At 41.9% G+C, this 22,974-nt stretch overlaps 1 protein-coding gene across 1 annotated transcript in view; it reads right to left on the reverse strand.

Annotated features, from left to right (window-relative positions):
* Positions 1-644: 644 nt before the first annotated feature.
* SUSD6 (sushi domain containing 6) overlaps positions 645-22,974 on the reverse strand; it is a 42,217-nt gene continuing 19,887 nt past the window's right edge. Inside the window, exons 3-6 of the mRNA XM_056545043.1 lie at positions 15,207-15,404; positions 14,416-14,554; positions 12,928-13,352; positions 645-1,266 (exon numbers count right to left, since the gene is read on the reverse strand). Of these exons, the coding sequence (XP_056401018.1) occupies positions 1,241-1,266; positions 12,928-13,352; positions 14,416-14,554; positions 15,207-15,404 (788 nt within the window). The 3' untranslated portion in view covers positions 645-1,240. The remainder of the gene's footprint in view (positions 1,267-12,927; positions 13,353-14,415; positions 14,555-15,206; positions 15,405-22,974) is intronic.

Consider the following 22,974-nt stretch of genomic DNA (forward strand, 5'->3'; position numbering starts at 1 on the left):
CAAAGCATAAAAATACTTTTTAATACATTGTAAAATTTAAGAGGCACAATCTGTATCCAAGTCATCACTACTTTCATAATTTAGTAGGCAAATGTGGTCTCTAAAATAATTTAAGTCACAGAATGAGTACTTGTAAGAACCAATTGAACAGGTACAGGTTGAACCCCCTAATTGGTGGGAGGGGAGTGGGGCATGTCAAGATCAGAGCTTAAAGGGTCACTCTCATTAAAACTATTTTTTGCTATTGCACTCCTTATGGTAAATGAAAAATATTTCTAATATACTTTGTTTTAAAAAAAATGAAGTTTTCTGTGTTTTATTTGTGCTTAAAAAAGCTCAAGAGCAGATTTTCCCCCAACTCATACACAGACTTTGGACCAAAGTCCAAACACTGGAAGTGCCGCCTGGATTTCCGGGGTGGGGGGGGGGGTGGGGTGGGTGGTGTCCAGACTCATCCAATCATAGCTCCTCTCACACATAACTGCCACATGCTGTTGGGTGGACCCCCCCCCCCCCCAAGCACTCCAGGCGGCACTTCCTGTGTTTGGACTTTGGTCCAAAGTCTGTGCATGAGTTGGGGGAAAATGTGCTCTTGAGCTTTTTTAAGCACAAATAAAACATATAAAACTTCTTTTTTTTTTTAAACAAAGTATATTAGAAATATTTTTCATTTACCATAAGGAGTGCAATAGCAAAAATTTGTTTTAATGAGAGTGCCCATTTAATGGTAGAAAGGATCAACCCTAAAAGGAGTCCCTAATCTATAATCAAACAAAGAATCTTGACAGAGGTGGATGCAGCATAGCACAAAAACAGATATAGTAAAAGCCTCAAATTAAACTCCTAGTCTGACAGGGTAAGCATTATGTATGTCTATAGGTCAAACCTTTGGGAAGGCCATGAAGCATTATCAAAATTTGTAGGGATAAGCGCCAGGTAATGTAAGATCCAGCTCCCATCACACAGGTATTCTTTATATCTGTATATAGTCAATAATATAACACACACACACACACACACACACACACAAAATATAATTGTACACCTCTGCAAGCAAGGCTAGGACAATCTGCTCCCAGTGTTATGCAGCTAGGAACAAAATGTCTGCTCAGTGAGATGGCTAGGTTTGGGGACTTGGGGGTAGGCGATAGAGGAGGCACGAATTGTCAGCTCCAGAGTTCCTGTGAATACAGGAAGTGCAGAGCAGGAAGATTGTTTGGATCCTTCATGTTAGAGGTATTCAAGCTTCTTTTAATAGAGGGATATCTGAAAAAAATTAAATAAAAATAAAGTTATAGAAAAGACTAACGCCACGCAAAAACCATGCATACTGCTATATAAGCAAGATATACAATGCAAATCTAAAAACTAAAGGATGTGAACAAGTAAGAGAGAGAATAGCTACTAGAGACTAAATGCAGAAGCATTACAGCATGATGGTGTCTAAAGACTATGGATCGACCGATATTGATTTTTAAGAGCAGATACCGATAACCTGTGAACTTTCAGGCCCATAGCCGATAACTTATACCGATATTCCGTGCATTTTAATTCCCCCCCCCCCCCAAATATCCTCTGTAAAATGAGGGTGCGTGTGTGTGCGGGTATACCCTGAAACTGTTTCTGGCCCCGCAGAAGCTGCTGCAGATCAATGATTTAAAGCGGGCGCTTTAAATCAATGAACTGCATCAGCTTTTGAGGGGCCAGAGACTGCCGCCGCTCCCCCTACCTGTCCTGGGGGGGTCCTGAGTCCAACCACTGCCGCTGCCCGATTGCCTCCCCCTGTCTATCCTCTGGCCAGAGACTGCCACCGCTGCCCCATTGCCTCCCCCATCCTCGGTTTTATAATTAACTGTTCCCGGGGTCCGCAACACTTCTGGCTCCGGTGGCGTCCGGAGCTGTCATTGTGCGCCGGGCCACTGACTGATGTCGCCTTGAGGACGTCACTAGTCATTGCGCAGCACACAGCCACAGCGCAGGACGCTGCAAGAGCCAGAAGTGGCGCGGACCCCGGGAACAGGTAATTATAAAACCGGGGATGGGGGAGGCAATGGGGCAACGGCGGTGGTGGACTCAGGACAGGCAGGGGGAGAGAAGCGGCAGTTCATTGATTTAAAGCGCCCGCATTATTGGCAAGGTAACAACAAGGTGCCAATAACTTAGAAAATCGTGAATATCGTCCGATAATATCGGCCAAACCGATAATCCCTACTTAAGACTACACAACAGAACTAGCACATTCCAAATTAATTTCCTAAAAAGAAATCTGTGCCACTGCAGACACATGCACACATGTATACCACACACACACAATGTGCTAGGACAAAATCGATTTCAATACTGTGTTCATGCACAGAATGTCCACCTTTTAATACTGTGTATATTTTTAGAGCCTACTTTTTGTTCCAGTTATTCATATAAAAACCTAATATAGCAAATGGAGTGGCAAACATACAAGTTAATTCTACAGCTAACACAAATCTGGCTGCTTAGTAGTTTACTACAATGTTTTCTTATTGAATGCAATAAAATAATATGTAGCAAGTTAATAACCAACAATGTGGGATATTTACTCTTCTACTGATGCTTTGCTGTTGCCCAATTATGTAGCTCCGATAATTTTTTATTAAGTTTCTAATATGTTGCCAACCTCTTTAACCCCTTAAGGACTCAGACAATTTTATTTTTACGTTTTCGTTTTTCCTCCTCGCCTTCAAAAAATAACTATTTTATATTTTCATCGACAGAATAGTATGAGGGCTTGTTTTTTGCGCAACCAGTTGCCTGTTGTAATGCCACTCAATCACTTTACCATAAAATGTATGGGGCAACCGAAAATAATACTATTTGTGTGGGGAAACTAAAAAGAAAACCGCAATTTAGCAAATTTTAATACGAAAATGATACCCATGATAACATACTTTTCTATTACTGTTGCGCTTTAAAAAAAAAAAATATATATATAAAAAAAAATTTGCAACCTTTTTAACCAAATTAGTACGTTTAAATCCCCCTATTTTGAAGACCTATAACTTTTTCATGTTTCTGTATAAGCGGTGGTATGAGGGCTCATTTTTTGCGCCGTGATCTGTACGTTTTATTAATACCATATTTGCTTATAGAAAACTTTTAATAAATTTTTTGGGGGGAATAAAATTTTATTTAAAAAAAAAGCAGCAATTTTGGACTTTTTTTTACGTTAACGTCGTTCACCCTACGAATCATTAACATTATATTTTAATAGTTCGGATATTTACGCACACGGCGATACCAAACATTTATATCATTTTTTTTCTTTTTTACACTTTTTGGGGGTGAAATAGGGAAAATGGGACAATTTACGTTTTTATTAGGGGAGGGGTTTTTCGAATGTTTTTTACATTTTTTTAAAAACCTTTTCTTACTTTTATTTTTACACTTTAAAGGGGTACTCCGCACCCCTAGACATCTTATCCCCTATCCAAAGGATAGGGGATGAGATGTCAGATCGCCGAGGTCCCGCTGATGGGGACGCCTGGGATCTCGGCAGCAGCACCCACCTGTACGGCTTTCACCTCACACCGGCAATGCTGGAGGCTTCGGGTCCCGACCACAATGGCGGAAGAGCGTGACTCCGCCCCGTGTGACATCACGCCCCCTCAATGCAAGTCTATGGGAGGGGGAGTGATGGACCGCCCATAGGCTTGCATTGAGGGGGCAGGGAGTGACGTCACACGGGGCGGAGTCGTGACGTCACGCTCGTCCGCCATTGTAGTCGGGACCCGAAGCTTCCAGCGTTGCAAGTGTGCGGTGAAAGCCGTACAGGAGGGTGCTGCTGCCGAGATCCCGGGCGTCCCCAGCAGCGGGACCCCGGCGATCTGACATCTCATCCTCTATCCTTTGGATAGGCGATAAGATGTCTAGGGGTGCAGAGTACCCCTTTAATAGTCCCCATAGGGGACTATTTATAGCAATCATTCGATTGCTCATTCTGTTCAGTGCTATGCATAGGACATAGCACTGATCGGTGTTAATCGGTCATGTTCTGCTCTGGTCTGCTCAATCTCAAACCAGAGCAGAAGACCCGTGGAAGGCAGCAGAGGCAGGTGAGGGGACCTCCGTCTCCCGTTCTGGATGATCGGATCGCCGCGGCAGCGCTGCGGGCAATCAGATCATCCATTTTAAGTGACAGCAGCACTGCAGATGCCGTGATCTGTATTGATCACGGCATCTGAGGGGGTTAATGGCAGACATCAGCGCGATCGCTGCTTTGGGCAAGCAGGGCTAAGTGCCTGAAGAATTCACATGACGGGGCAATCAGTCTTGCCCCATCACTAAACTCCTTTAGACCGCAGCTGTATGCTGCAACCTAAAGAGAGCTGGACAGGGAATGCTGTAGTGCTCTCAGGAGGGGCAGCCAGTAACAGGGAAACCCTCACCTATCCACCTCTCTGGCTGCTCGTGCCTCCATTGCTCAGGCCTGGCCTTTTGATCGCCAATGTGCAGCCTCCACGGCTGAGTGCAGAGCTGAGCAATGACTATGGCAACAAAACACCGGCACATCCGAGAGTCACCGGAGGGAACAGGGAGACTGGCTCAGGGGAGGCTGGGTGAGCTGGGAGAGGAGGGGGTGATAGAACCATATAGGGCTGTATGTGGGTATAGGTGGTGTGCTGGAGAGGAGTAGATGTTTTATCCTGCTGGAAAACCCCTTTAACTCGTTCATGGTCCCCAATCCCGTTTTTTTTTTTTTAAATCAGATTAATCAAACATATATCGGCAGACTGATCAATTATGACAGTTATATAGTTCATAATGTTGAAAAATGACCAGAGTCCATCAAGTTCAATCTATATCCCTAATGAGTCCCTACCGAGTTGATACAGAGGAAGGCAAAAAACCTCATACTAGCAGTAAAAATTTCTTCCCGACTCCAAATATGGCAGTCAGACAAAAATCCCTGGATCAACGTTCTGTCCCTATAAATCTAGTATACATAACCAGCGATGTTATTACTCAAAAAATGCATCCAGACCCCTTTTGAACTCTTTTACAGAGATAACCATGACCACCTCCTCCGGGAGAGAATGCCACAATCTCACTGCTCTTACAGTTTTTACAGCTGGTGTAAAAACCTTCTTACTACAAGACGTTAAGGATGCCCCCCTTTTTATAGATACAGTCCTGGGTATAAATAGATCATGGGAGAGATCTCTGTAAGGTCCCCCGATATATTTACACAGTTATTAGGTCTCCCCTAAGCCTTCTTTTTTCTAAACTAAATAACCCCAATTCTGATAATCTTTCTGGGTACTGTAGTCCTCCCATTCCCCATATTACTCAACACTGATAGATGTAAGGTAATGCACATGGGGAGGAAAAATCCGGCCTGGGATTATGTATTAAATGGGAGCACACTAGGGACGACGGACACGGAAAAGGACTTGGGAGTTTTAGTTAACAGTAAATTTAGCTGTAATGACCAGTGTCTGGCAGCTGCTGCCAAGGCTAATAAAATCATTGGGTGCATAAATAGGGGCATAGATGCCCACGACAAGGAAATAATTCTACTGCTGTACAAATCACTAGTCAGACCACACATGGAATACTGTGTACAGTACTGGGCACAAGTTTACAAGAAATATATAGTGGAGCTGGAGAGGATTCAAAGACGGGCAACCAGGGTAATACAGGGAATGGGAGGACTACAGTACACAGAAAGATTATCAGAATTAGGGTTATTTAGTTAAGAAAAAGAAGGTTTAGGGGAGACCTAATAACTATGTATAAATATATCAGGGGGCAGTACAGAGATCTCTCCCATGATCTATTTATACCCAGGACTGTATCTATAACAAGGGAGTATCCTCTATGTTTGGAGGAAAGAAGGTTTCTACACCAGCACAGAAGGGAGTTCTTTACTGTAAGAGCAGTGAGACTGTGGAATTCTCTCCCGGAGGAGGTGGTCATGGGGAACTCTAAAAGAATTTAAAAAGGGGTCTAGATGCATTTTTGGAGAGTAAGAACATTGCTGGTTATGTATATTAGAATTATAGGGACAGAACGTTGATCCAGGGATTTATTCTGACTGTCGGGAAGGAATTTTTTTAACCTCTATTATGAGGGTTTTTTGCTAGAGATGAGCGAACTTACAGTAAATTCGATTCGTCACAAACTTCTCGGCTCGGCAGTTTATGACTTATCCTGCGTAAATTAGTTCAGCCTTCAGGTGCTCCGGTGGGCGGGAAAAGGTGGATACATTCCTAGGAAAGAGTCTCCCAGGACTGTATCCACCTTTTCCAGCCCACCGGAGCACCTGAAAGCTGAACTAATTTATGCAGGAAAAGTCATCAACTGCAGAGCCGAGAAGTTCGTGACGAATCGAATGTACTGTAAGTTCGCTCATCTCTATTTTTTTGCCTTCCTCTGGATTAACTCAGTAGGGACTCGTTAGGGATATAGGTTGAATGTGATGTACTCTGGGTTTTTTCAATCTTATGAACTATGTTACTCAGGTTGCCCATATTTGAACCCTCTCCAGCTCCACTATACCTTTGTTGTACACTGGTGCCCAGTACTGTACACAGTATTCTATGTGCGTTCTGACTAGGGATTTGTACAGTGGAAGAATTCATTGTTTGTCATGGGCATCTACGTCCCTATTGATGCACCCCATGATTTTATTTGCCTTAGCAGCAGCTGCCCGGCACTGGTCACTATAGCTAAATTTACTATTAACTAAGGGTGCATGCACACCACGTTTTTGCTATCCAGTTCCCGTATACGGTTTTCCTTCAAAAACCGTACTAAAACATTTAGAAAACCGGATGTATTGACTTAACATTGCAAACCGTATTGCAAACGCATCATACGGTTATGTCCGTTTGGCGACTTTTACGGTTGGGCCCGGTTTTTCAGCCGTGTTCGCAACCGGAGTATACAGCGTTTTTAGGTCCAGTTGACCAACCGTATCCTAACCGGATATGTTTTTATTAACATGGAAGTCAATTAGAACCGGACTAAACCATATGAGTGTACGGTTGCAACCGTTTTAATCCCTCCGTTTTTATTATTGCACATGCGTAATGCAAGTCGAAAACACCACCCACCTTCTAGAATGTTCTTTCTGGAAAAACTTTATTTAAAAACAAGGCGAACATTGACAGACGTATTCGTTTTTTTTAGGGTGAAAACGGATACAACCGGATTAAAACGTACATCACTATTCAAACCGTATACAGTTTCAAACCGGATATAGTTTGATCTATGTGCACACGGTTTAATACCATTGAGACCGGTTTTGCCTATCCGTTTACCAAAAACCTGATACGGGAACTGGATAGCAAAAACATGGTGCGCATGCACCCCAAGACTCCCAAATCCTTTTTTCACACCAGTCGTCCCAAGTGTGCTCCCATTTAACACATAATCCCATCTCAGATTTTTCTTCCCCATGTGCATAACCATACATTTATCAGTGTTGAACCTCATGTGCCACTTCCCAGCCCCAACCTCCAACCTATCCAGATCCATTTGTAATAGAGAGCGGTTCTCTATTGTGCTTACCACTTTACAGAATTTAGTATCATCTGCATAGTTTGCTACTTTACTATGCAGCTCCTCTACAAGGTCATTAATATATTAAATAGAACAGGACCCAAGACTGACCCCTGTGGTAACCCACTAGTAACAGTCACCCGATCAGAATAAGTACCATTAATAACCACCCTCTATTTCCTATCACTGAGCCAGTTACTTACCCACGTGCACACATTTTCCCTCAGCCCAATCCTTCTCATTTTATGCACCAATCTTGTGTGGCACTGTATCATCTTCTTTGGAAAAATCCAGATATACGACATCGAGCGATTCCCCCTGGTCCAGTCTGGAGCTCACCTCCTCATAAAAGCTGATCAGGTTAGTTTGACAGGACCTATCCCTCATAAAGCCATGCTGATATGGAGTCATACATTTATTTTTTATCAAGATACACCAAAATTGCATCCCTTAAAAAACCCTCAAACAATTTACATACAACGGAGGTTAAACTAACAGGCCAAGAATTCCTGGGGTCACCCTTTGACCCCTTTTTAAATATTGGCACCATATTTGCCATGCGCCAGTCCTGGGGAACAGTCCCTGTTACTATATGTCCCAGAATATTAAAAATAGGGGTTTGTCTATTACTTAATTCCTTTAAAACATGGGGGTGAGTGCCATCTGGACCTGGTGATTTCTCGATTTTGATTTTTTGTAGTTCACTGTACTTCTTCCTGGGTTAGACAGGTGACCTATACTGGGGAGTTTATCTTATCTCGCTGTATTTCACGTGGTATTTGATTTTCCTCGGTGAATAAAGTGGAGAAGAATTTGTTTAATATATTCGCTTTTTCCTGATCCCCATCTATATTTCTTCCTCATCATTTTCTAAAGGGCCTACACTTTCATTTTTGACCTTTTTGCTATTTATATAGTTAAAGAACATTTTAGGGTTAGTTTTACACTCTTTGGCAATGAGTCTTTTTTTGTGGCTTTTATTAGTCCTTTTTACATATTTTACATTTTTCTCTATAGCTTTTTAACGCTTCTTCACTGTCATCCTGTTTTAGTATAATTGCTTTTTTTTTGTCATTTATTGCCCTCTTAATATTTTTATTCATCCATATTGGATTTCTTTTATTCCTAACCTTTTATTGCCATGAGGTATATACATCTTAAAGTGAGAATTTAAGATATTTTTAAATGTCTCCCATTTAGTGTCAGTATGGTTGTTTTTGAGGACATTATCCCATTTTATATTGCTAAGGGCTTCTCTGAGTTTATCAAACTTTGCCTTTCTAAAGTTCATTGTTTTTGTGGGCTCTCGCGAGATTCCTTTATTGAAAGACAAATTATAATTATATTATGATCACTATTTCCTAGGTGTCCTTCTACTTGCACATTAGTTACTCTATCAGGTCTGTTGGTTAATGATAAGTCCAGTAGGGCGCCCCCTCTGGTCGGGCCCTGCACCATTTGGGACAGATAATTGTCTTTAGCTGTAGTCAGAAACCGGTTTCCTTTATGAGATTCACAGTTCTCAGTCTCCCAGTTTATATCAGGATAGTTAAAGTCCCCCATTATGATCACGTAATTTTTATTTTCTACCTTGTTTATTTGCTTCAGTAATTGATCTTCTGCCTCTTCCATTATGTTTGGTGGCTTATAGCAAACCCCTATCAGAATTTTTTTTATTTTTATCTCCATTTATTTCTACCCATAGTGACTCCACATTATCGTTTCCCTCCGTATATCCTCCCACAGTGCGGCCTTCAGACTGGACTTTACATAAAGACAAACGCCTCCCCCTTTCAGTTTTGTCTGATCCTTCCTGAATAGACTATAACCCTGTATGTTGACCGCCCAGTCAAGGCTATCGTCCAACCAAGTCTCTTTTATACCCACTATGTCAATTCTCCTCAGACATCAACCACTCCAGTTTGTCAGTTTTATTGGACAGACTTCTGGCATTAGTCAACATGCATTTCAATGGTGTATGTTTTTTTTCCCTATGAAGCCTATCCCTATTAACTATTCTAACCCCTCCCTCTTCTCCACCCCCCAGGTTCATTAATAAATCCCCCCTCTTTATCTACACTCTCTTTCCCCTTTATGCTGTAGGTTCCCTCCCCCCAGTCCCAGTCCCTAGTTTAAACACTCCTCCCCCTACGACACAGCCGGCATCCGACAGAGGAGTCGACCCAGTTCTCCATGAACCCAAACCCCTCCTTCCTACACCAGCTTTGGTCTTGGAAACTTTAGTTTGTAACTGGATTGAACACTGGCTCATGGATCATCCATACCCAGAGAGTGGTGGTCAATAATTCGTACTCTGATTGGTCCACGGTTATTAGTGGTGTACCCCAAGGTTCTGTACTGGGCCCACTGTTTAATTTATTAATCAATGATATAGAGGATGGTATTAACAGCTCTGTTTCTATCTTTGCAGATGACACCAAGCTTTGTAGCACGGTACAGTTTATAGAGGATGTGCATAAGTTACAAGATGACTTGGATAGACTAAGTGTCTGGGCATCCACTTGGCAAATGAGGTTCAATGTAAAGTTATGCATCTGGGTACTAATAACATGCATGCGTCGTATGTCTTAGGGGGGGGGGGGGATTAAACTGGCAGAGTCAATGGTAGAGAAGGATCTGGGTGTACTTTTAGATCACAGACTACAGAATAGCATGCAATGTCAGGCTGCTGCTTCCAAAGCCAGCAGGATATTGTCATGTATCAAAAGAGGCATGGACTCAAGGGACAGGGACAGAATACTCCCCTTTATAAAGCATTGGTACGGCCTCACCTGGAATATGCTGTTCAGTTTTGGTCGCCAGTCCATAAAAGGGACACTGTGGAGCTGGAAAGGGTGCAGAGATGTGCGACTAAACTAATATGGGGCATGGAACATTTTAGCTATGAGGAACGATTAAAGGAGTTACAATTGTTTAGTCTCGAGAAGAGACGTTCAAGGGAGGATATGATAAACGTATACAAGTATATAAATGGCCCATACAAAAAATATGGAGAAAAACTGTTCCAGGTTAATCCCCCCCAAAGGACGAGGGGGCACTCCCTCCATCTGGAGAAGAAAAGGTTTAGTCTAAAGGGGCGACACGCCTCCTTTACCATAAGAACTGTGAATTTATGGAACAGTCTACCTCAGGAACTAGTCACAGCAGGAATAAATAATAGCTTTAAAACAGGGTTAGATACATTCCTGGAACAAAATAACATTAATGCTTATGCAGAATTATAAAACAACATCCCTTCCCCTTATCCCCTTACACCCTTCCCTTCAATTTCCTGGTTGACCTTGATGGACGTATGTCTTTTTTCAACCATACTAACTATGCAACTATGCTATGTAGCTTCTGAGACTTTTTTTCCCCCTAATCTCCTGCTGCCTCTCTGGTGTGGCTCGTGGTACAGGTAATATTTCAGAAAATATTACCTCGAAGGCCCGTACCTTAAGCTTGCAGCCTAAGTCCCTGAAATAATTTTTAAAGGACACACCACCTACCTCTTACTTTTTCATTGGTGCCAATATGTAACATGACTGCTGGGTCCTCTCCAGCCCCACCCAGCAACCTGTCAACCCGATCTGCGATGTGCCAAACTCGAGCGCCAGGAAGACAACAAACTGTTCTACGATCCCGGTCTTTGTGACAGATCGCCCCGTCTGTCCCCCTAATAATTGAGTCTCCCACTACCAGTACCTGTCTGGCCTGCCCTGCCCTCCTCCTTCCCTCCTTACTGGAGCAGACACCCCCCTGGCAGTTCGAGGCAGAGTTCTGCTTCAGTACTGCTAGCTCTGAAATGGCATCCCCCTCATCTGCCAACTGGGCAAACTTGTTGGGGTGTGCCAAATCAGGACTAGCCTCCCTGACACTTTTCCCTCCCGTTTTCTAACTGTAACTCAGCTAGCTGACTGACTGTCCTGCACCTCCGTCCCACCTCTACCCCAGAGAGTACCTGCTCAGTGAGCAGGAGACTCCTCTCCAAGTTGTCAATGCATCTGAGTGTTGCCAGTTGCTCCTCTAGATCTAGGATATGGGCTTCCAAATGAACAACTCGCACACATTTCACACAACAATATGCACCCTCAAACTGCTGTTCAAGGATTGTGAGTTTAAGTCTCTACAGTGTAAGGAAAGTAACACTCACAGCGATCTCAAATTCCTGCTTTCAAACTCTCTGTTTTATAACTCTCTTACAGCTGCCTCTCTTCTAAAGCCACATAGACAGAGCACACTCAGGGCTGAGTCCCAAACTAAAATTTATACACCTATGACCAATCTACCCCTCCCACTAGAGGCAGAGTAGAGAAAAAAATGTGAAAAGGCTGTTTAAAATTCAGAGATCCCTCTATGTGCAAATCTAAGTACCCACACAATCATTACTTGCAGCCCTAATTGTTATAATTCTTTGGTTTGTGATCAATGGAAATACAGTCCACTAGTTCGCAAATTTACCAAGCACAATTACATACAACTGATGTGAATAGCAGGAAATCTCCACTTCTATACCTACCTCTTATTTAGTACCAAGTATAGCTTCCATTAGCACATTCAGCAATGCATGGTTCAAATGTCTGACTGCTTGTCATGGTTTACAATATTTTATTTACTTATCTTATATATGGCCTTAAAGGGGTACTCCGGTGAAAACCTTTTTTCTTTTAAATCAACTGGTGGCAGAAAGTTAAACATATTTGTAAATTACTTCTATTAAAAAATCTTAATCCTTCCTGTACTTATTAGCTGCTGAATACTACAGAGGAAATTCTTTTTTTTTTTTGGAATGCTCTCTGATGACATCACGAGCACAGTTCTCTCTGCTGACATTATTATAATAATAATAATACTTTATTTTTTGTTGTCATTAGTGGGATTTGAACCCAAGTCTCCAGCACTGCAAGGCAGCAGTGCTAACCACTGAGCCACCATGCTGCCCTTAGCATGTATCTGCTATGCATGGTTGCAAAAATGGACAGAGATGTCAGCAGAGAGCACTGTGCTCGTGATGTCATCAGGGTTCCAAAAAGAAAGGAATTTCCTCTGTAGCATTCAGCAGCTAATAAGTACTGGAAGGATTAAGATTTTTTAATAGAAGTAATTTACAAATATGTTTAACTTTCTGCCACCAGTTGATTTAAAAGAAAAAAGGTTTTCACCGGAGTACCCCTTTAATCCCCACATGGCACTATGTAATGGTACCAGCCAGGGTTTAAAAGCTAAAAAATAAAAGGATCAAAAGTTCAGAAATCTACATTAGGTAACACATTTGGCAAGTGCCCTGACCACACAATCTTACAATTTAAAGGGATTAGGCTTATAGGTAAGAAGTCCTAGAAATTTAAACTAGACTAACTTTCTGCAAACTTGTGGTTTGAAGCTACTCACCATCTGTGTAATCTTCAGAGGACAGGGACAGGAGACTCTGCACATCACTATTTTCTGATTCTGCTCCTTCCCGTCCTAAAGTCCTGCTCTCTGCAGCAGCTGCCCACTGTGAAGAAGTCTGGTGGACCAGCACAGTCTCCGAGCGATGTGTGCTCCCTGCTGGACATTGTGACATATTTGTGTTAGTTTGGCCTGAGGCATGATTAGATTCCATACATTGTTCCCTGGTGTTGGAATGAGACACTCCCTGCTGGATGTTTCGATCCTCCCCTGGTCCTTCAGATAATACTATCTGGACACGAGAGCTAGCAGAATGGATACAGTTTCCTGCACTGCCATACACTGCTTCTTCATAAGAAGGAAGAGCAACTTGCACACCATCAACCATGATAGACACTTGTTCTCCTGGCACACAAGCGTCTCGTCTGTTAGAGATATTAAGAAAAAAAGTATTACACATAAAAACATCAAATTTTCCATGGAAAGTGGGAAAAATTTACAAACCCCTACTGGTAAGCGGTTTCTCTTTTGCTTTAGTTTTAATTCACAGTAATTTTCCTTAAACCATTCCAAACCACACAATGCATGGAAGCCTCCACTCCATGGGGTTGCCCAAGACTACACCCGAGTGCTGTACTTTGTTCTTGGGAGCACAGAAAAGACCAGAGTGCATGCCAAATGCAGCACGTGCTCCACACTGAGCGCCGGGTCATGTCAGCTAAGTCTCTATTCAACTACATACAATAAAACATCTCAAAAAGACTGCCTCTGAGATGAGTATTACCCGACCTAACCCTTATCCAGCCCAGACTTCAAGAGGCTGATTTTCAGTGAACCATACATTATGCAAAGTGGAAACTGTCTTTGAAAAGACCATCGCTATAGAAGACCACTATTCAATTAAATTTCATTTAATCTTCTCAAAGTGGTTTAACTGTACGTCACACCAAGTCCGAAAAGAAACTTTTGCAGCAGTCACTGAATTTTGTCTTTCTGGTTTCACAGAAACCATTAGAGTATGTTGACACTGAGGAATTGGAGCAGAATTGAAGGAGAATAATTTCAGGTTTTTTGCCATTTTCTCCCTTGCACAGAATTTGTGCGGAATTTCCTTATGGAATTCCACACAAAACTCATTTTGTCAGTAGAAAAAAAAAAATCCTATTGACTTAAATGGACTTTTACTTGGGGATTCAATATGAAAAAAATGAACATGTTCTCTCTTCAGGCGAAACAAAATTCAGTGTCGGATCAGTGAGATCAGGGCAGCAGAAAGTCAATTAACAGGCAATGGAACTTTCAATCTTGGATGATTTGAAGTGGAATAAGCAAGATTACTGGAGTAAATTCCTATCAAATTCCTCAGTGTGAACATACCCTTAAGCAATAAAAGCTCGTAAATTTAGCTTTGGGTGACTAAGTGTGCCAACTAACCAACATTCCAAACAATACCATACTGTATGCATAGATAAGTAAATGGTCACCTACCTGCTATGGTGAAAGGACTTGATCTTGGGCTGTAGAAGCACAAACAAGACAATAAGGAGCAATATCAAGGCCACTGAGCTCGCAGTTGAGGCAACAATTGAAAGTGTTGGGACCCCAAGACTGGTATTTCTGTTGGTTTCTAAAGTAAAAAGTAAAGAATTAATATCACCCTTTCAAAACATTGAGCTGAATAGGAAAACCTAGTAAGGCTATGCTCACACAGTGGAATTTCCATGTGGCATTCCGACGAAAATTCAGCTGTTATTTAATGCCTATTGATTTCAATAGGATCCCGCAGTTCCATTCAGACAGCAGAAATTCCGCTTTCTGCAAAAATATAAGATTGGTCTTTTAGTATGCGGAATCCCATAGAAGTCACTGGGCGTGAAATTAGGTGGAATTCTGTGTTCTAAGAACACAGAACTTCCACAATTCCATTCAGAAAGCTTTGCCGAACTGAATTTCTGCAGAATTTTTACCATGTTAAAGTGGTAATCAAGAATCAAATATTTTATCCCCTATCCATTGTATGCGGGAATGCCTCTCCCCTCCGTTCCGCCCCCTCCCCCAGACATGAATGGAGGGGGCGTGACCTTACACCACGTCTCCAGTCCCGGAGGTTTCCGAAACTGGAGACGCAGCCCCGCATACAACGCGGGTGCTTCAGGGAGATTGCGGGGGTCCCAGCGGCGGGTACCCCACAATCAGACATCTTACCCCCTATGCTTTGGATAGGGGATAAGATGTTTGATCCCAGAATATCCCTTTAACATACTCTCATGAAAACTCACCTTGGCTAAGTCTGCAGCTTACACCCATAGGTGGATTCCAAGCTCCATTTTTGCAGGTTAGGAATTTATAGTCTCCTTTTAACATATATCCCTCTGCACAGAAGTACTCTATAACACTACCAGAAGTGAAGGGCTTTTCACAGTGTGGGGGATGACATATGAATCCACCATTTTCTGGTTCTGGAGGTGGAGGACATACTGTAGAAAAAAAATAAAAAAAACACATAAGAGTTGGCAGTATAATACTAGTGCCAGACACAAGCAGCAACTATAGGACTTTTCACACTAAAAGAGTAAGTAGAGCCGGGCACAGTCACGATACACAAATTATGCACCTTACATCAGGTGTAGGACCAACAACTTGGTAGTGATTTATAGACAAATGAATGTCAAAGTGTTGCTCCGTAATGTGGTACTAGATAGCATTGCTGCAGGTGGTGTTACTCGTGTATATGAGTCCAGAAGATAAATACCATCTCTTAAAGAATGACTGAGCACTCACCTTGTATAGTGCAACAAGGGATATTTCTTTATTGACCACGGAGCACAGACACATCGGGAGGCAAGACTCAACGGGGGGTTTCAAACTTTGGGCGAGGGACCGTATCGCAACTTATGTGCTTCATCATGAACAAAGCGTAAGGCACAATATGGTCCGTCGCCCGATGTTTGAAAACCCCAGTTCCTGCACCATCTGTCTTGCCTCCCGATGTGTCTGTACTGCGTGGTCAATAAATAATGTCCCTTGTTGCACTGTACAAGATGGGTGCTCAGTCCTTCTTTAAGAGATGTAAACTATAGGACTTTACCCCATGATTTTTTTATGGTTACGTGTATTGCTTCAAAGTAGAGCCCTGCACCAGGATTGGGATCCTGCATGACCCAATAAAAACTTGGGTGCGGTAATGAGATTGTTGTGGATAGGAGCCTGCGGCCAAAGAACATACATGGAGTTCAACAAAATCCTGCAAACCTCTGAAAGGCAACAGGGGTTGATTAAATTGCAGAAGGGGTACTATTTCTAAAAGCGGTGATCAGAGGTTTGTGGGAGCGGGCGCGATTGGGGACACACCTTGCAGGAGTGGACTGTAACTGTCAGAAATCCAGTGGGAGAGGGATCCAGCGCAGGACTCTAATCCAAAGCTTTACAATCTATAAGTGTATACATGTTAGGCTGGGTTCACACCACGTTTTGTAACTACAGTTCCCGTATACGGCTGGGAGGAGGGGGGACGCCGCGCCCGCACTCAGCCGTATAGGGGAACCGTATTTAATGCATGTCTATGAGCCAACCGGAGTGAACCGCAGCCTTCGGTCAGCTGCATTTTCGGCCATATGCGGTTTCCCTATTGCAGGCAAAAACGTGGTCGACCACGTTTTTGCCTATGGTCGGGAAACCGCATACGGCCCAAAACGCAGCCGACCGGAGGCTGCGGTTCACTCCGGTCGGCTCATAGACATGCATTAAATACGGTTCCCCTACACGGCTGAGTGCAGGCACCGCGATTAAGCCCCGCCCCCTCCTCCCAGCCGTATACGGGAACCGTAGTTACAAAACATGGTGTGAACCCAGCCTTATCAGGAAGACAATTACTGTACAGAATGTATATATTTTGCAGTGTTACATGCACAGTCGCAAATAAATAAAAACTTTAAAGCTTCAATAGGGAATCCACAATATTTTTCTTAACCTTTCAGATCTTTCAGATTAACACTGCTTTGCAAGAGTGAAGCCATGAGCATGTCAAGACAGGTTGACTAATGTCTCAGAGCAGATTGTCTGTTCCCTCAGGAGTCCATATTTAGTGTGAACTGCCCATGTGGCTTTAACAGCTGAGAACACACATTGAGGCTGCATAGGCAGGTCTTTTGAAGAAGAAGCAAGCAACTATATATTATTTATGCAATCAACTATATATTAAAATAAATGTTTGAGTGCCTGTTATCTATACAATTTTAAATGTTCCTGCTGCTGTCATTACCATTTCACTCATTTTTTTAATTTTTAAAATTTTTTTTTTAACTACTGCTTACCTCTGCACATTTAACACAGAGAGGAGGGAGTACAGAGCTGCTCTCGCCTAGTTGATTGAAAGGCCAGGAGCATGGCACAAACACAAAAGTCCTGCCAGTACTTCCTCATTTTTGTCTGCCTAAGTAGCCTGATATGGCGTACTTGGCCAGTGCACAGGACAGCCATCTGTCCATATCAGGACCACTAGAAGACTGAAATATGAGGTTGTTTTTTTTAATATAAAAACATTGTAATGTACGATATCCAAAAATTCTCAAAGTAATATTTTTACTTGCTACATTCTGAAATGTGTCCTTATTTCAACTGTATTTTCTTATTTTAATTTTAAATTTTTTTTTTTTTTACACTTTTAACAGCATTTAGAGAGCTGCTTTAACCCCTTAAGAACCAGGCCAATTTTCACTGTAGGACCAGAGCGTTTTTTGCACATCTGACCACTCACTTTAAGCATTAATAACTGAGATGCTTTTACCTTTCATTCTGATTACGAGATTGTTTTTTCGTGACATATTGTACTTCATGTTAGTGGTAAAATTGTCGATACTTGCATCATTTCGTGGTGAAAGATTCCAACATTTTATGAAAAAATAGAAAATGTTGCATTTTTCAAACTTTGAAGCTATATAAGGAAAATAGACATTCCAAATAAATTATATATTGATTCACATATACAGGTTCTTCTAAAAAAAATTGCATATTGTGCTAAAGTTCATTTTCCATAATGTAATGATAAAAATTTAAGTTTCATATATTTTACATTCATTGCACACCAACTGAAATATTTCAGGTCTTTTATTGTTTTAATATGATTTTGGCAAACAGCTCATGAAAACCCCAAATTCCTATCACAAAAAATTAGCATATTTCATCCGACCAATAAAAGAAAAGTGTGTTTAATACAAAAAAAGTCAACCTTAAAATAATTATGTTCAGTTATGAACTCAATACTTGGTCGGGAATCCTTTTGCAGAAATTACTGCTTCAATGCGGCATGGCCATGGAGGCAATCAGCCTGTTGGCACTGCTGAGGTGTTATGGAGGCCCAGGATGCTTTGATAGCGGCCTTAAAGGGGTTATCCAGGAAAAACTTATTTTTTTTATATAAATCAACTGGCTCCTGAAAGTTAAACAGATTTGTAAATTACTTCTATTAAAAAATCTTAATCCTTTCAGTACTTATGAGCTTCTGAAGTTAAGGTTGTTCATTTCTGTCTAAGTCCTCTCTGATGACACCTGTCTCGGGAAACGCCCAGTTTAGAAGCAAATCCCCATAGCAAACCTCTTCTAAACTGGGCGGTTCCCGAGACAGGTGTCATCAGAGAGGACTTAGACAGAAATGAACAACCTTAACTTCAGAAGCTCATAAGTACTGAAAGGATTAAGATTTTTTAATAGAAGTAATTTACAAATCTGTTTAACTTTCAGGAGCCAGTTGATTTATATAAAAAAGTTTTTTCCTGGAATACCCCTTTAAGCTCATCCAGAGTGTTGGGTCTTGCGTCTCAACTTTCTCTTCACAATATCCCACAGATTCTCTATGGGGTTCAGGTCAGGAGAGTTGACAGGCCAATTGAGCACAGTAATACCTTGGTCAGTAAATCATTTACCAGTGGTTTTGGCACTGTGAGCAGGTGCCAAGTCGTGCTGAAAAATGAAATCTTCATCTCCATAAAGCTTTTCAGCAGATGGAAGCATGAAGTGCTCCAAAATCTCCTGACAGCTAGCTGCATTGACCCTGCCCTTGATACAACACAGTGTACCAACACCAGCAGCTGACATGGCATGTTCAAAAGTGGCAGCCGACATGTTTCTGGTTCAAAAGTGGCTTGACCTGGGGAATGCGGCACCTGTAGCCTATTTCCTGCACACACCTGTGCACTGTGGCTTTGGATGTTTCTACTCCAGACTCAGTCCACTGCTTCCGCAGGTCCCCCAAGGTCTGGAATCGGTCCTTCTCCACAATCTTCCTCAGGGTCCGGTCACCTCTTCTCGTTGTGGAGCGTTTTCTGCCACATTTTTCCTTCCCACAGACTTTCCATTGAGGTGCCTTGATACAGCACTCTGGGAACAGCCTATTTGTTCAGAAATTTCTTGCTGTGTCTTACCCTCTTGCTTGAGGGTGTCAATGATGGCCTTCTGGACAGCAGTCAGGTCGGCAGTCTTACCCATGATTGCGGTTTTGAGTAATGAACCAGGCTGGGAGTTTTTAAAAGCCTCAGGGATCTTTTGCAGGTGTTTAGAGTTAATTAGTTGATTCAGATGATTAGGTTAATAGCTCGTTTAGAGAACCTTTTCATGATATGCTAATTTTTTGAGATAGGAATTTTGGGTTTTCATGAGCTGTATGCCAAAATCATCAGTATTAAAACAATAAAATACCTGAAATATTTCAGTTGGTGTGCAATGAATCTAAAATATATGAAAGTTAAATTTTTATCATTACATTATGGAAAATAATGAACTTTAGCACAATATGCTAATTTTTTTTAGAAGAACCTGTACAATATGTCTACTTTAGGCTGGCATCATAAAGTTGCCATGTTTTTACTTTTGGAAGACATCAGAGGGCTTCAAAGTTCAGCAGCAATTTTCCAATTTTTCACAACATTTTCAAAATCGGAATTTTTCATATCCCAGTTCAGTTTTGAAGTGGATATGAAGGGCCTCCATATTAGAAATACCCCATAAAAGACCCTACTATAAAAACTGCACCCCTCAAAGTATTCAAAATGAAATTCAGTAAGTGTGTTAACCCCTTAGGTGTTTCACAGGAATAGCAGCAAAGTGAAGGAGAAAATTCAAAATCTTCATTTTTTACACTCGCATGTTCTTGTAGACCCAGTTTTTGAATTTTTACAAGGGGTAAAAAGGAGAAAAATCCTCTTAAAATTTGTAACCCAATTTCTCTTGAGTAAGGAAATACCTCATATGTGTATGTCAAGTGTTCGGTGAGTGCAGTAGAGGGCTCAGAAGGGAAGGAGCGACAATGGAATTTTGGAGAGTGAGTTTTTCTGAAATGGTTTTTGGGGGCCATGTCACATTTAACCCCTTCAGGACGGAGCCCATTTTGGCCTTAAGGACCGGAGCGTTTTTTGCACATCTGACCACTGTCACTTTAAACATTAATAACTCTGGGAGGCTTTTAGTTATTCTGATTCCGAGATTGTTTTTTCGTGACATATTCTACTTTAACATAGTGGTAAATTTTTGTCGATACTTGCATCCTTTTTTTGGTGAAAAATCCGTAAATTTGATGAAAAATTTGAAAATTTTGCATTTTTCTAACTTTGAAGCTCTCTGCTTGTAAGGAAAATGGATATTACGAATACCTTTTTTTTTTGGTTCACATATACAATATGTCTACTTTATGTTTGCATCATAAAATTGATGAGTTTTTACTTTTGGAAGACACCAGAGGGCTTCAACGGTCAGCAGCAATTTTCCGATTTTTCACAAAATTTTCAAACTCAGTATTTTTCAGGGACCAGTTCAGGTTTGAAGTGGATTTGAAGGGTCTTCATATTAGAAATACCCCATAAATGACCCCATTATAAAAACTACATCCCCCAAAGTATTCAAAATGACATTCAGTCAGCGTTTTAACCTTTTAGGTGTTTCACACGAATAGCAGCAAAGTGAAGGAGAAAATTCACAATCTTCATTTTTTACACTTACATGTTCTTGTAGACCCAATTTTTGAATTTTTACAAGGGGTAAAAGGACAAAATTTTTACTTGTATTTGTAGCCCAATTTCTCTCGAGTAAGCACATACCTCATATGTCTATGTAAAGTGTTCGGCGGGCGCAGTAGAGGGCTCAGAAGGGAAGGAGCGACAAGGGGATTTTGGAGAGTACGTTTTTCTGAAATGGTTTTTCGGGGGCATGTCACCTTTAGGAAGCCCTTATGGTGCCAGAAAAGCAAAAAAAAAAAACACATGGCCTACCATTTTGGAAACTAGACCCCTCGGGGAATGTAACATGGGATAAAGTTAACCTTAATACCCCACAGGTGTTTCACAACTTTTGCAAATGTAAAAAAAAAAAAAAAAAAAAATTTTACCTAAAATGCTTGTTTTCCCAAAATTTTTTAATTTTTAAAAAGGGTAATAGCAGAAAATACCCCTAAAAATTTGAAGCCCAATTTCTCCCGATTCAGAAAACACCCCATATGGGGGTGAAAAGTGCTCTGCTGGTGCACGACAGATCTCGGAAGAGAAGGAGTCACATTTGGCTTTTTGAAAGCAAATTTTGCTCTGGGGGCATGCCGCATTTAGGAAGCCCCTATGGTGCCAGGACAGCAAAAAAAAAAACCCACATGGCATATCATTTTGGAAACTAGACCCCTCGGGGAACGTAACAAGGGGTTAAGTGAACCTTTATACCCCACAGGTGTTTCACGACTTTTGCATATGTAAAAAAAAAAAATTTTTTTTTTACCTAAAATGCTTGTTTTCCCAAAATTTTTACATTTTTAAAAAGGGTAAAAGCAGAAAATACCCCCCAAAATTTGTAACACAATTTCTCCCGAGTACGGCGATACCCCATATGTGACCCTAAACTGTTGCCTTGAAATACGACAGGGCTCCAAAGTGAGAGCGCCATGCGCATTTGAGGCCTAAATTAGGGACTTGCATAGGGGTGGACATTGGGAATCACTGGCGTAGAATACCCCTAACAGGGTGCCTCCAGCTGTTGCAAAACTCCCAGCATGCCTGGACAGTCAACGGCTGTCCGACAATACTGGGAGTTGTTTTGCAACAGCGGGAGGCTCCGTTCTGGAAACAGTGGCGTACCAGATGTTTTTCATTTTTATTGGGGAGGGGAGGGGGGCTGTATAGGAGTAAGTGTATATGTAGTGTTTTTTTACTTTTTATTTTATTTTTTGTGTTAGTGTAGTGTTTTTAGGGTACAGTCGCACGGGCGGGGGTTCACAGTAGTTTCTTGCTGGCAGTTTGAGCTGCAGCAGAAAGATTGCGGCAGCTCAAACTTGCAGCCAGATACTTACTGTAATCCTCCGCCCATGTGAGTGTACCCTGTACGTTCACATTGGGAGGGGACATCCAGCTGTTGCATAACTACAACTCCCAGCATGCCCGTTGGCTGTCGGTGACTGCTGAGAGTTGTAGTTTTGCAACAACTGTAGGCACACTGGTTATGTATCACTGAGTTTGTGACCTAACTCAGTGTTTCACAACCAGTGTGCCTCCAGCTGTTGCAAAACTACAACCCCCAGCATGTACGGTGCATGGTGTACGGTGAGCGCTGAGAGTTGTAGTTTGCAACAGCTGGAGGCACACCGGTCGTGAAACACTGAGTTAGGTAAAAAAAAAAACTCTGAATTTCACAACCAGTGTGCCTTCAGCTGTTGCAAAACTACAACTCTCAGCAGTCACCGACAGCCAACGGGCATGCTGGGAGTTGTAGTTATGCAACCAGCAACCACTACAACTCCCAGCATGCACTTTAGCTGTTTGTGCAAGCTGGGAGTTGTAGTTATACAACAGCTGAAGGTACACTTTTCCATAGAAAAAATGTGCCTCCAGCTGTTGCAAAACCATAAGTCCCAGCATGCCCATAAGGGAATGCTGGGAGTTGTGGTGGTCTGCCTCCTGCTGTTACATAACTACAGCTCCCAGCATGCCTTTTTGCATGCTGGGAGCTGTTGCTAAGCAACAGCAGGAGGCTGTCACTCACCTCCAACGATCCTGCCGCACAGGTCAATCCCGCCGCCGC

This window comes from Hyla sarda, chromosome 11 (genome assembly GCF_029499605.1).
Source record: "Hyla sarda isolate aHylSar1 chromosome 11, aHylSar1.hap1, whole genome shotgun sequence".
Taxonomy (NCBI): Eukaryota; Metazoa; Chordata; class Amphibia; order Anura; family Hylidae; genus Hyla; species Hyla sarda.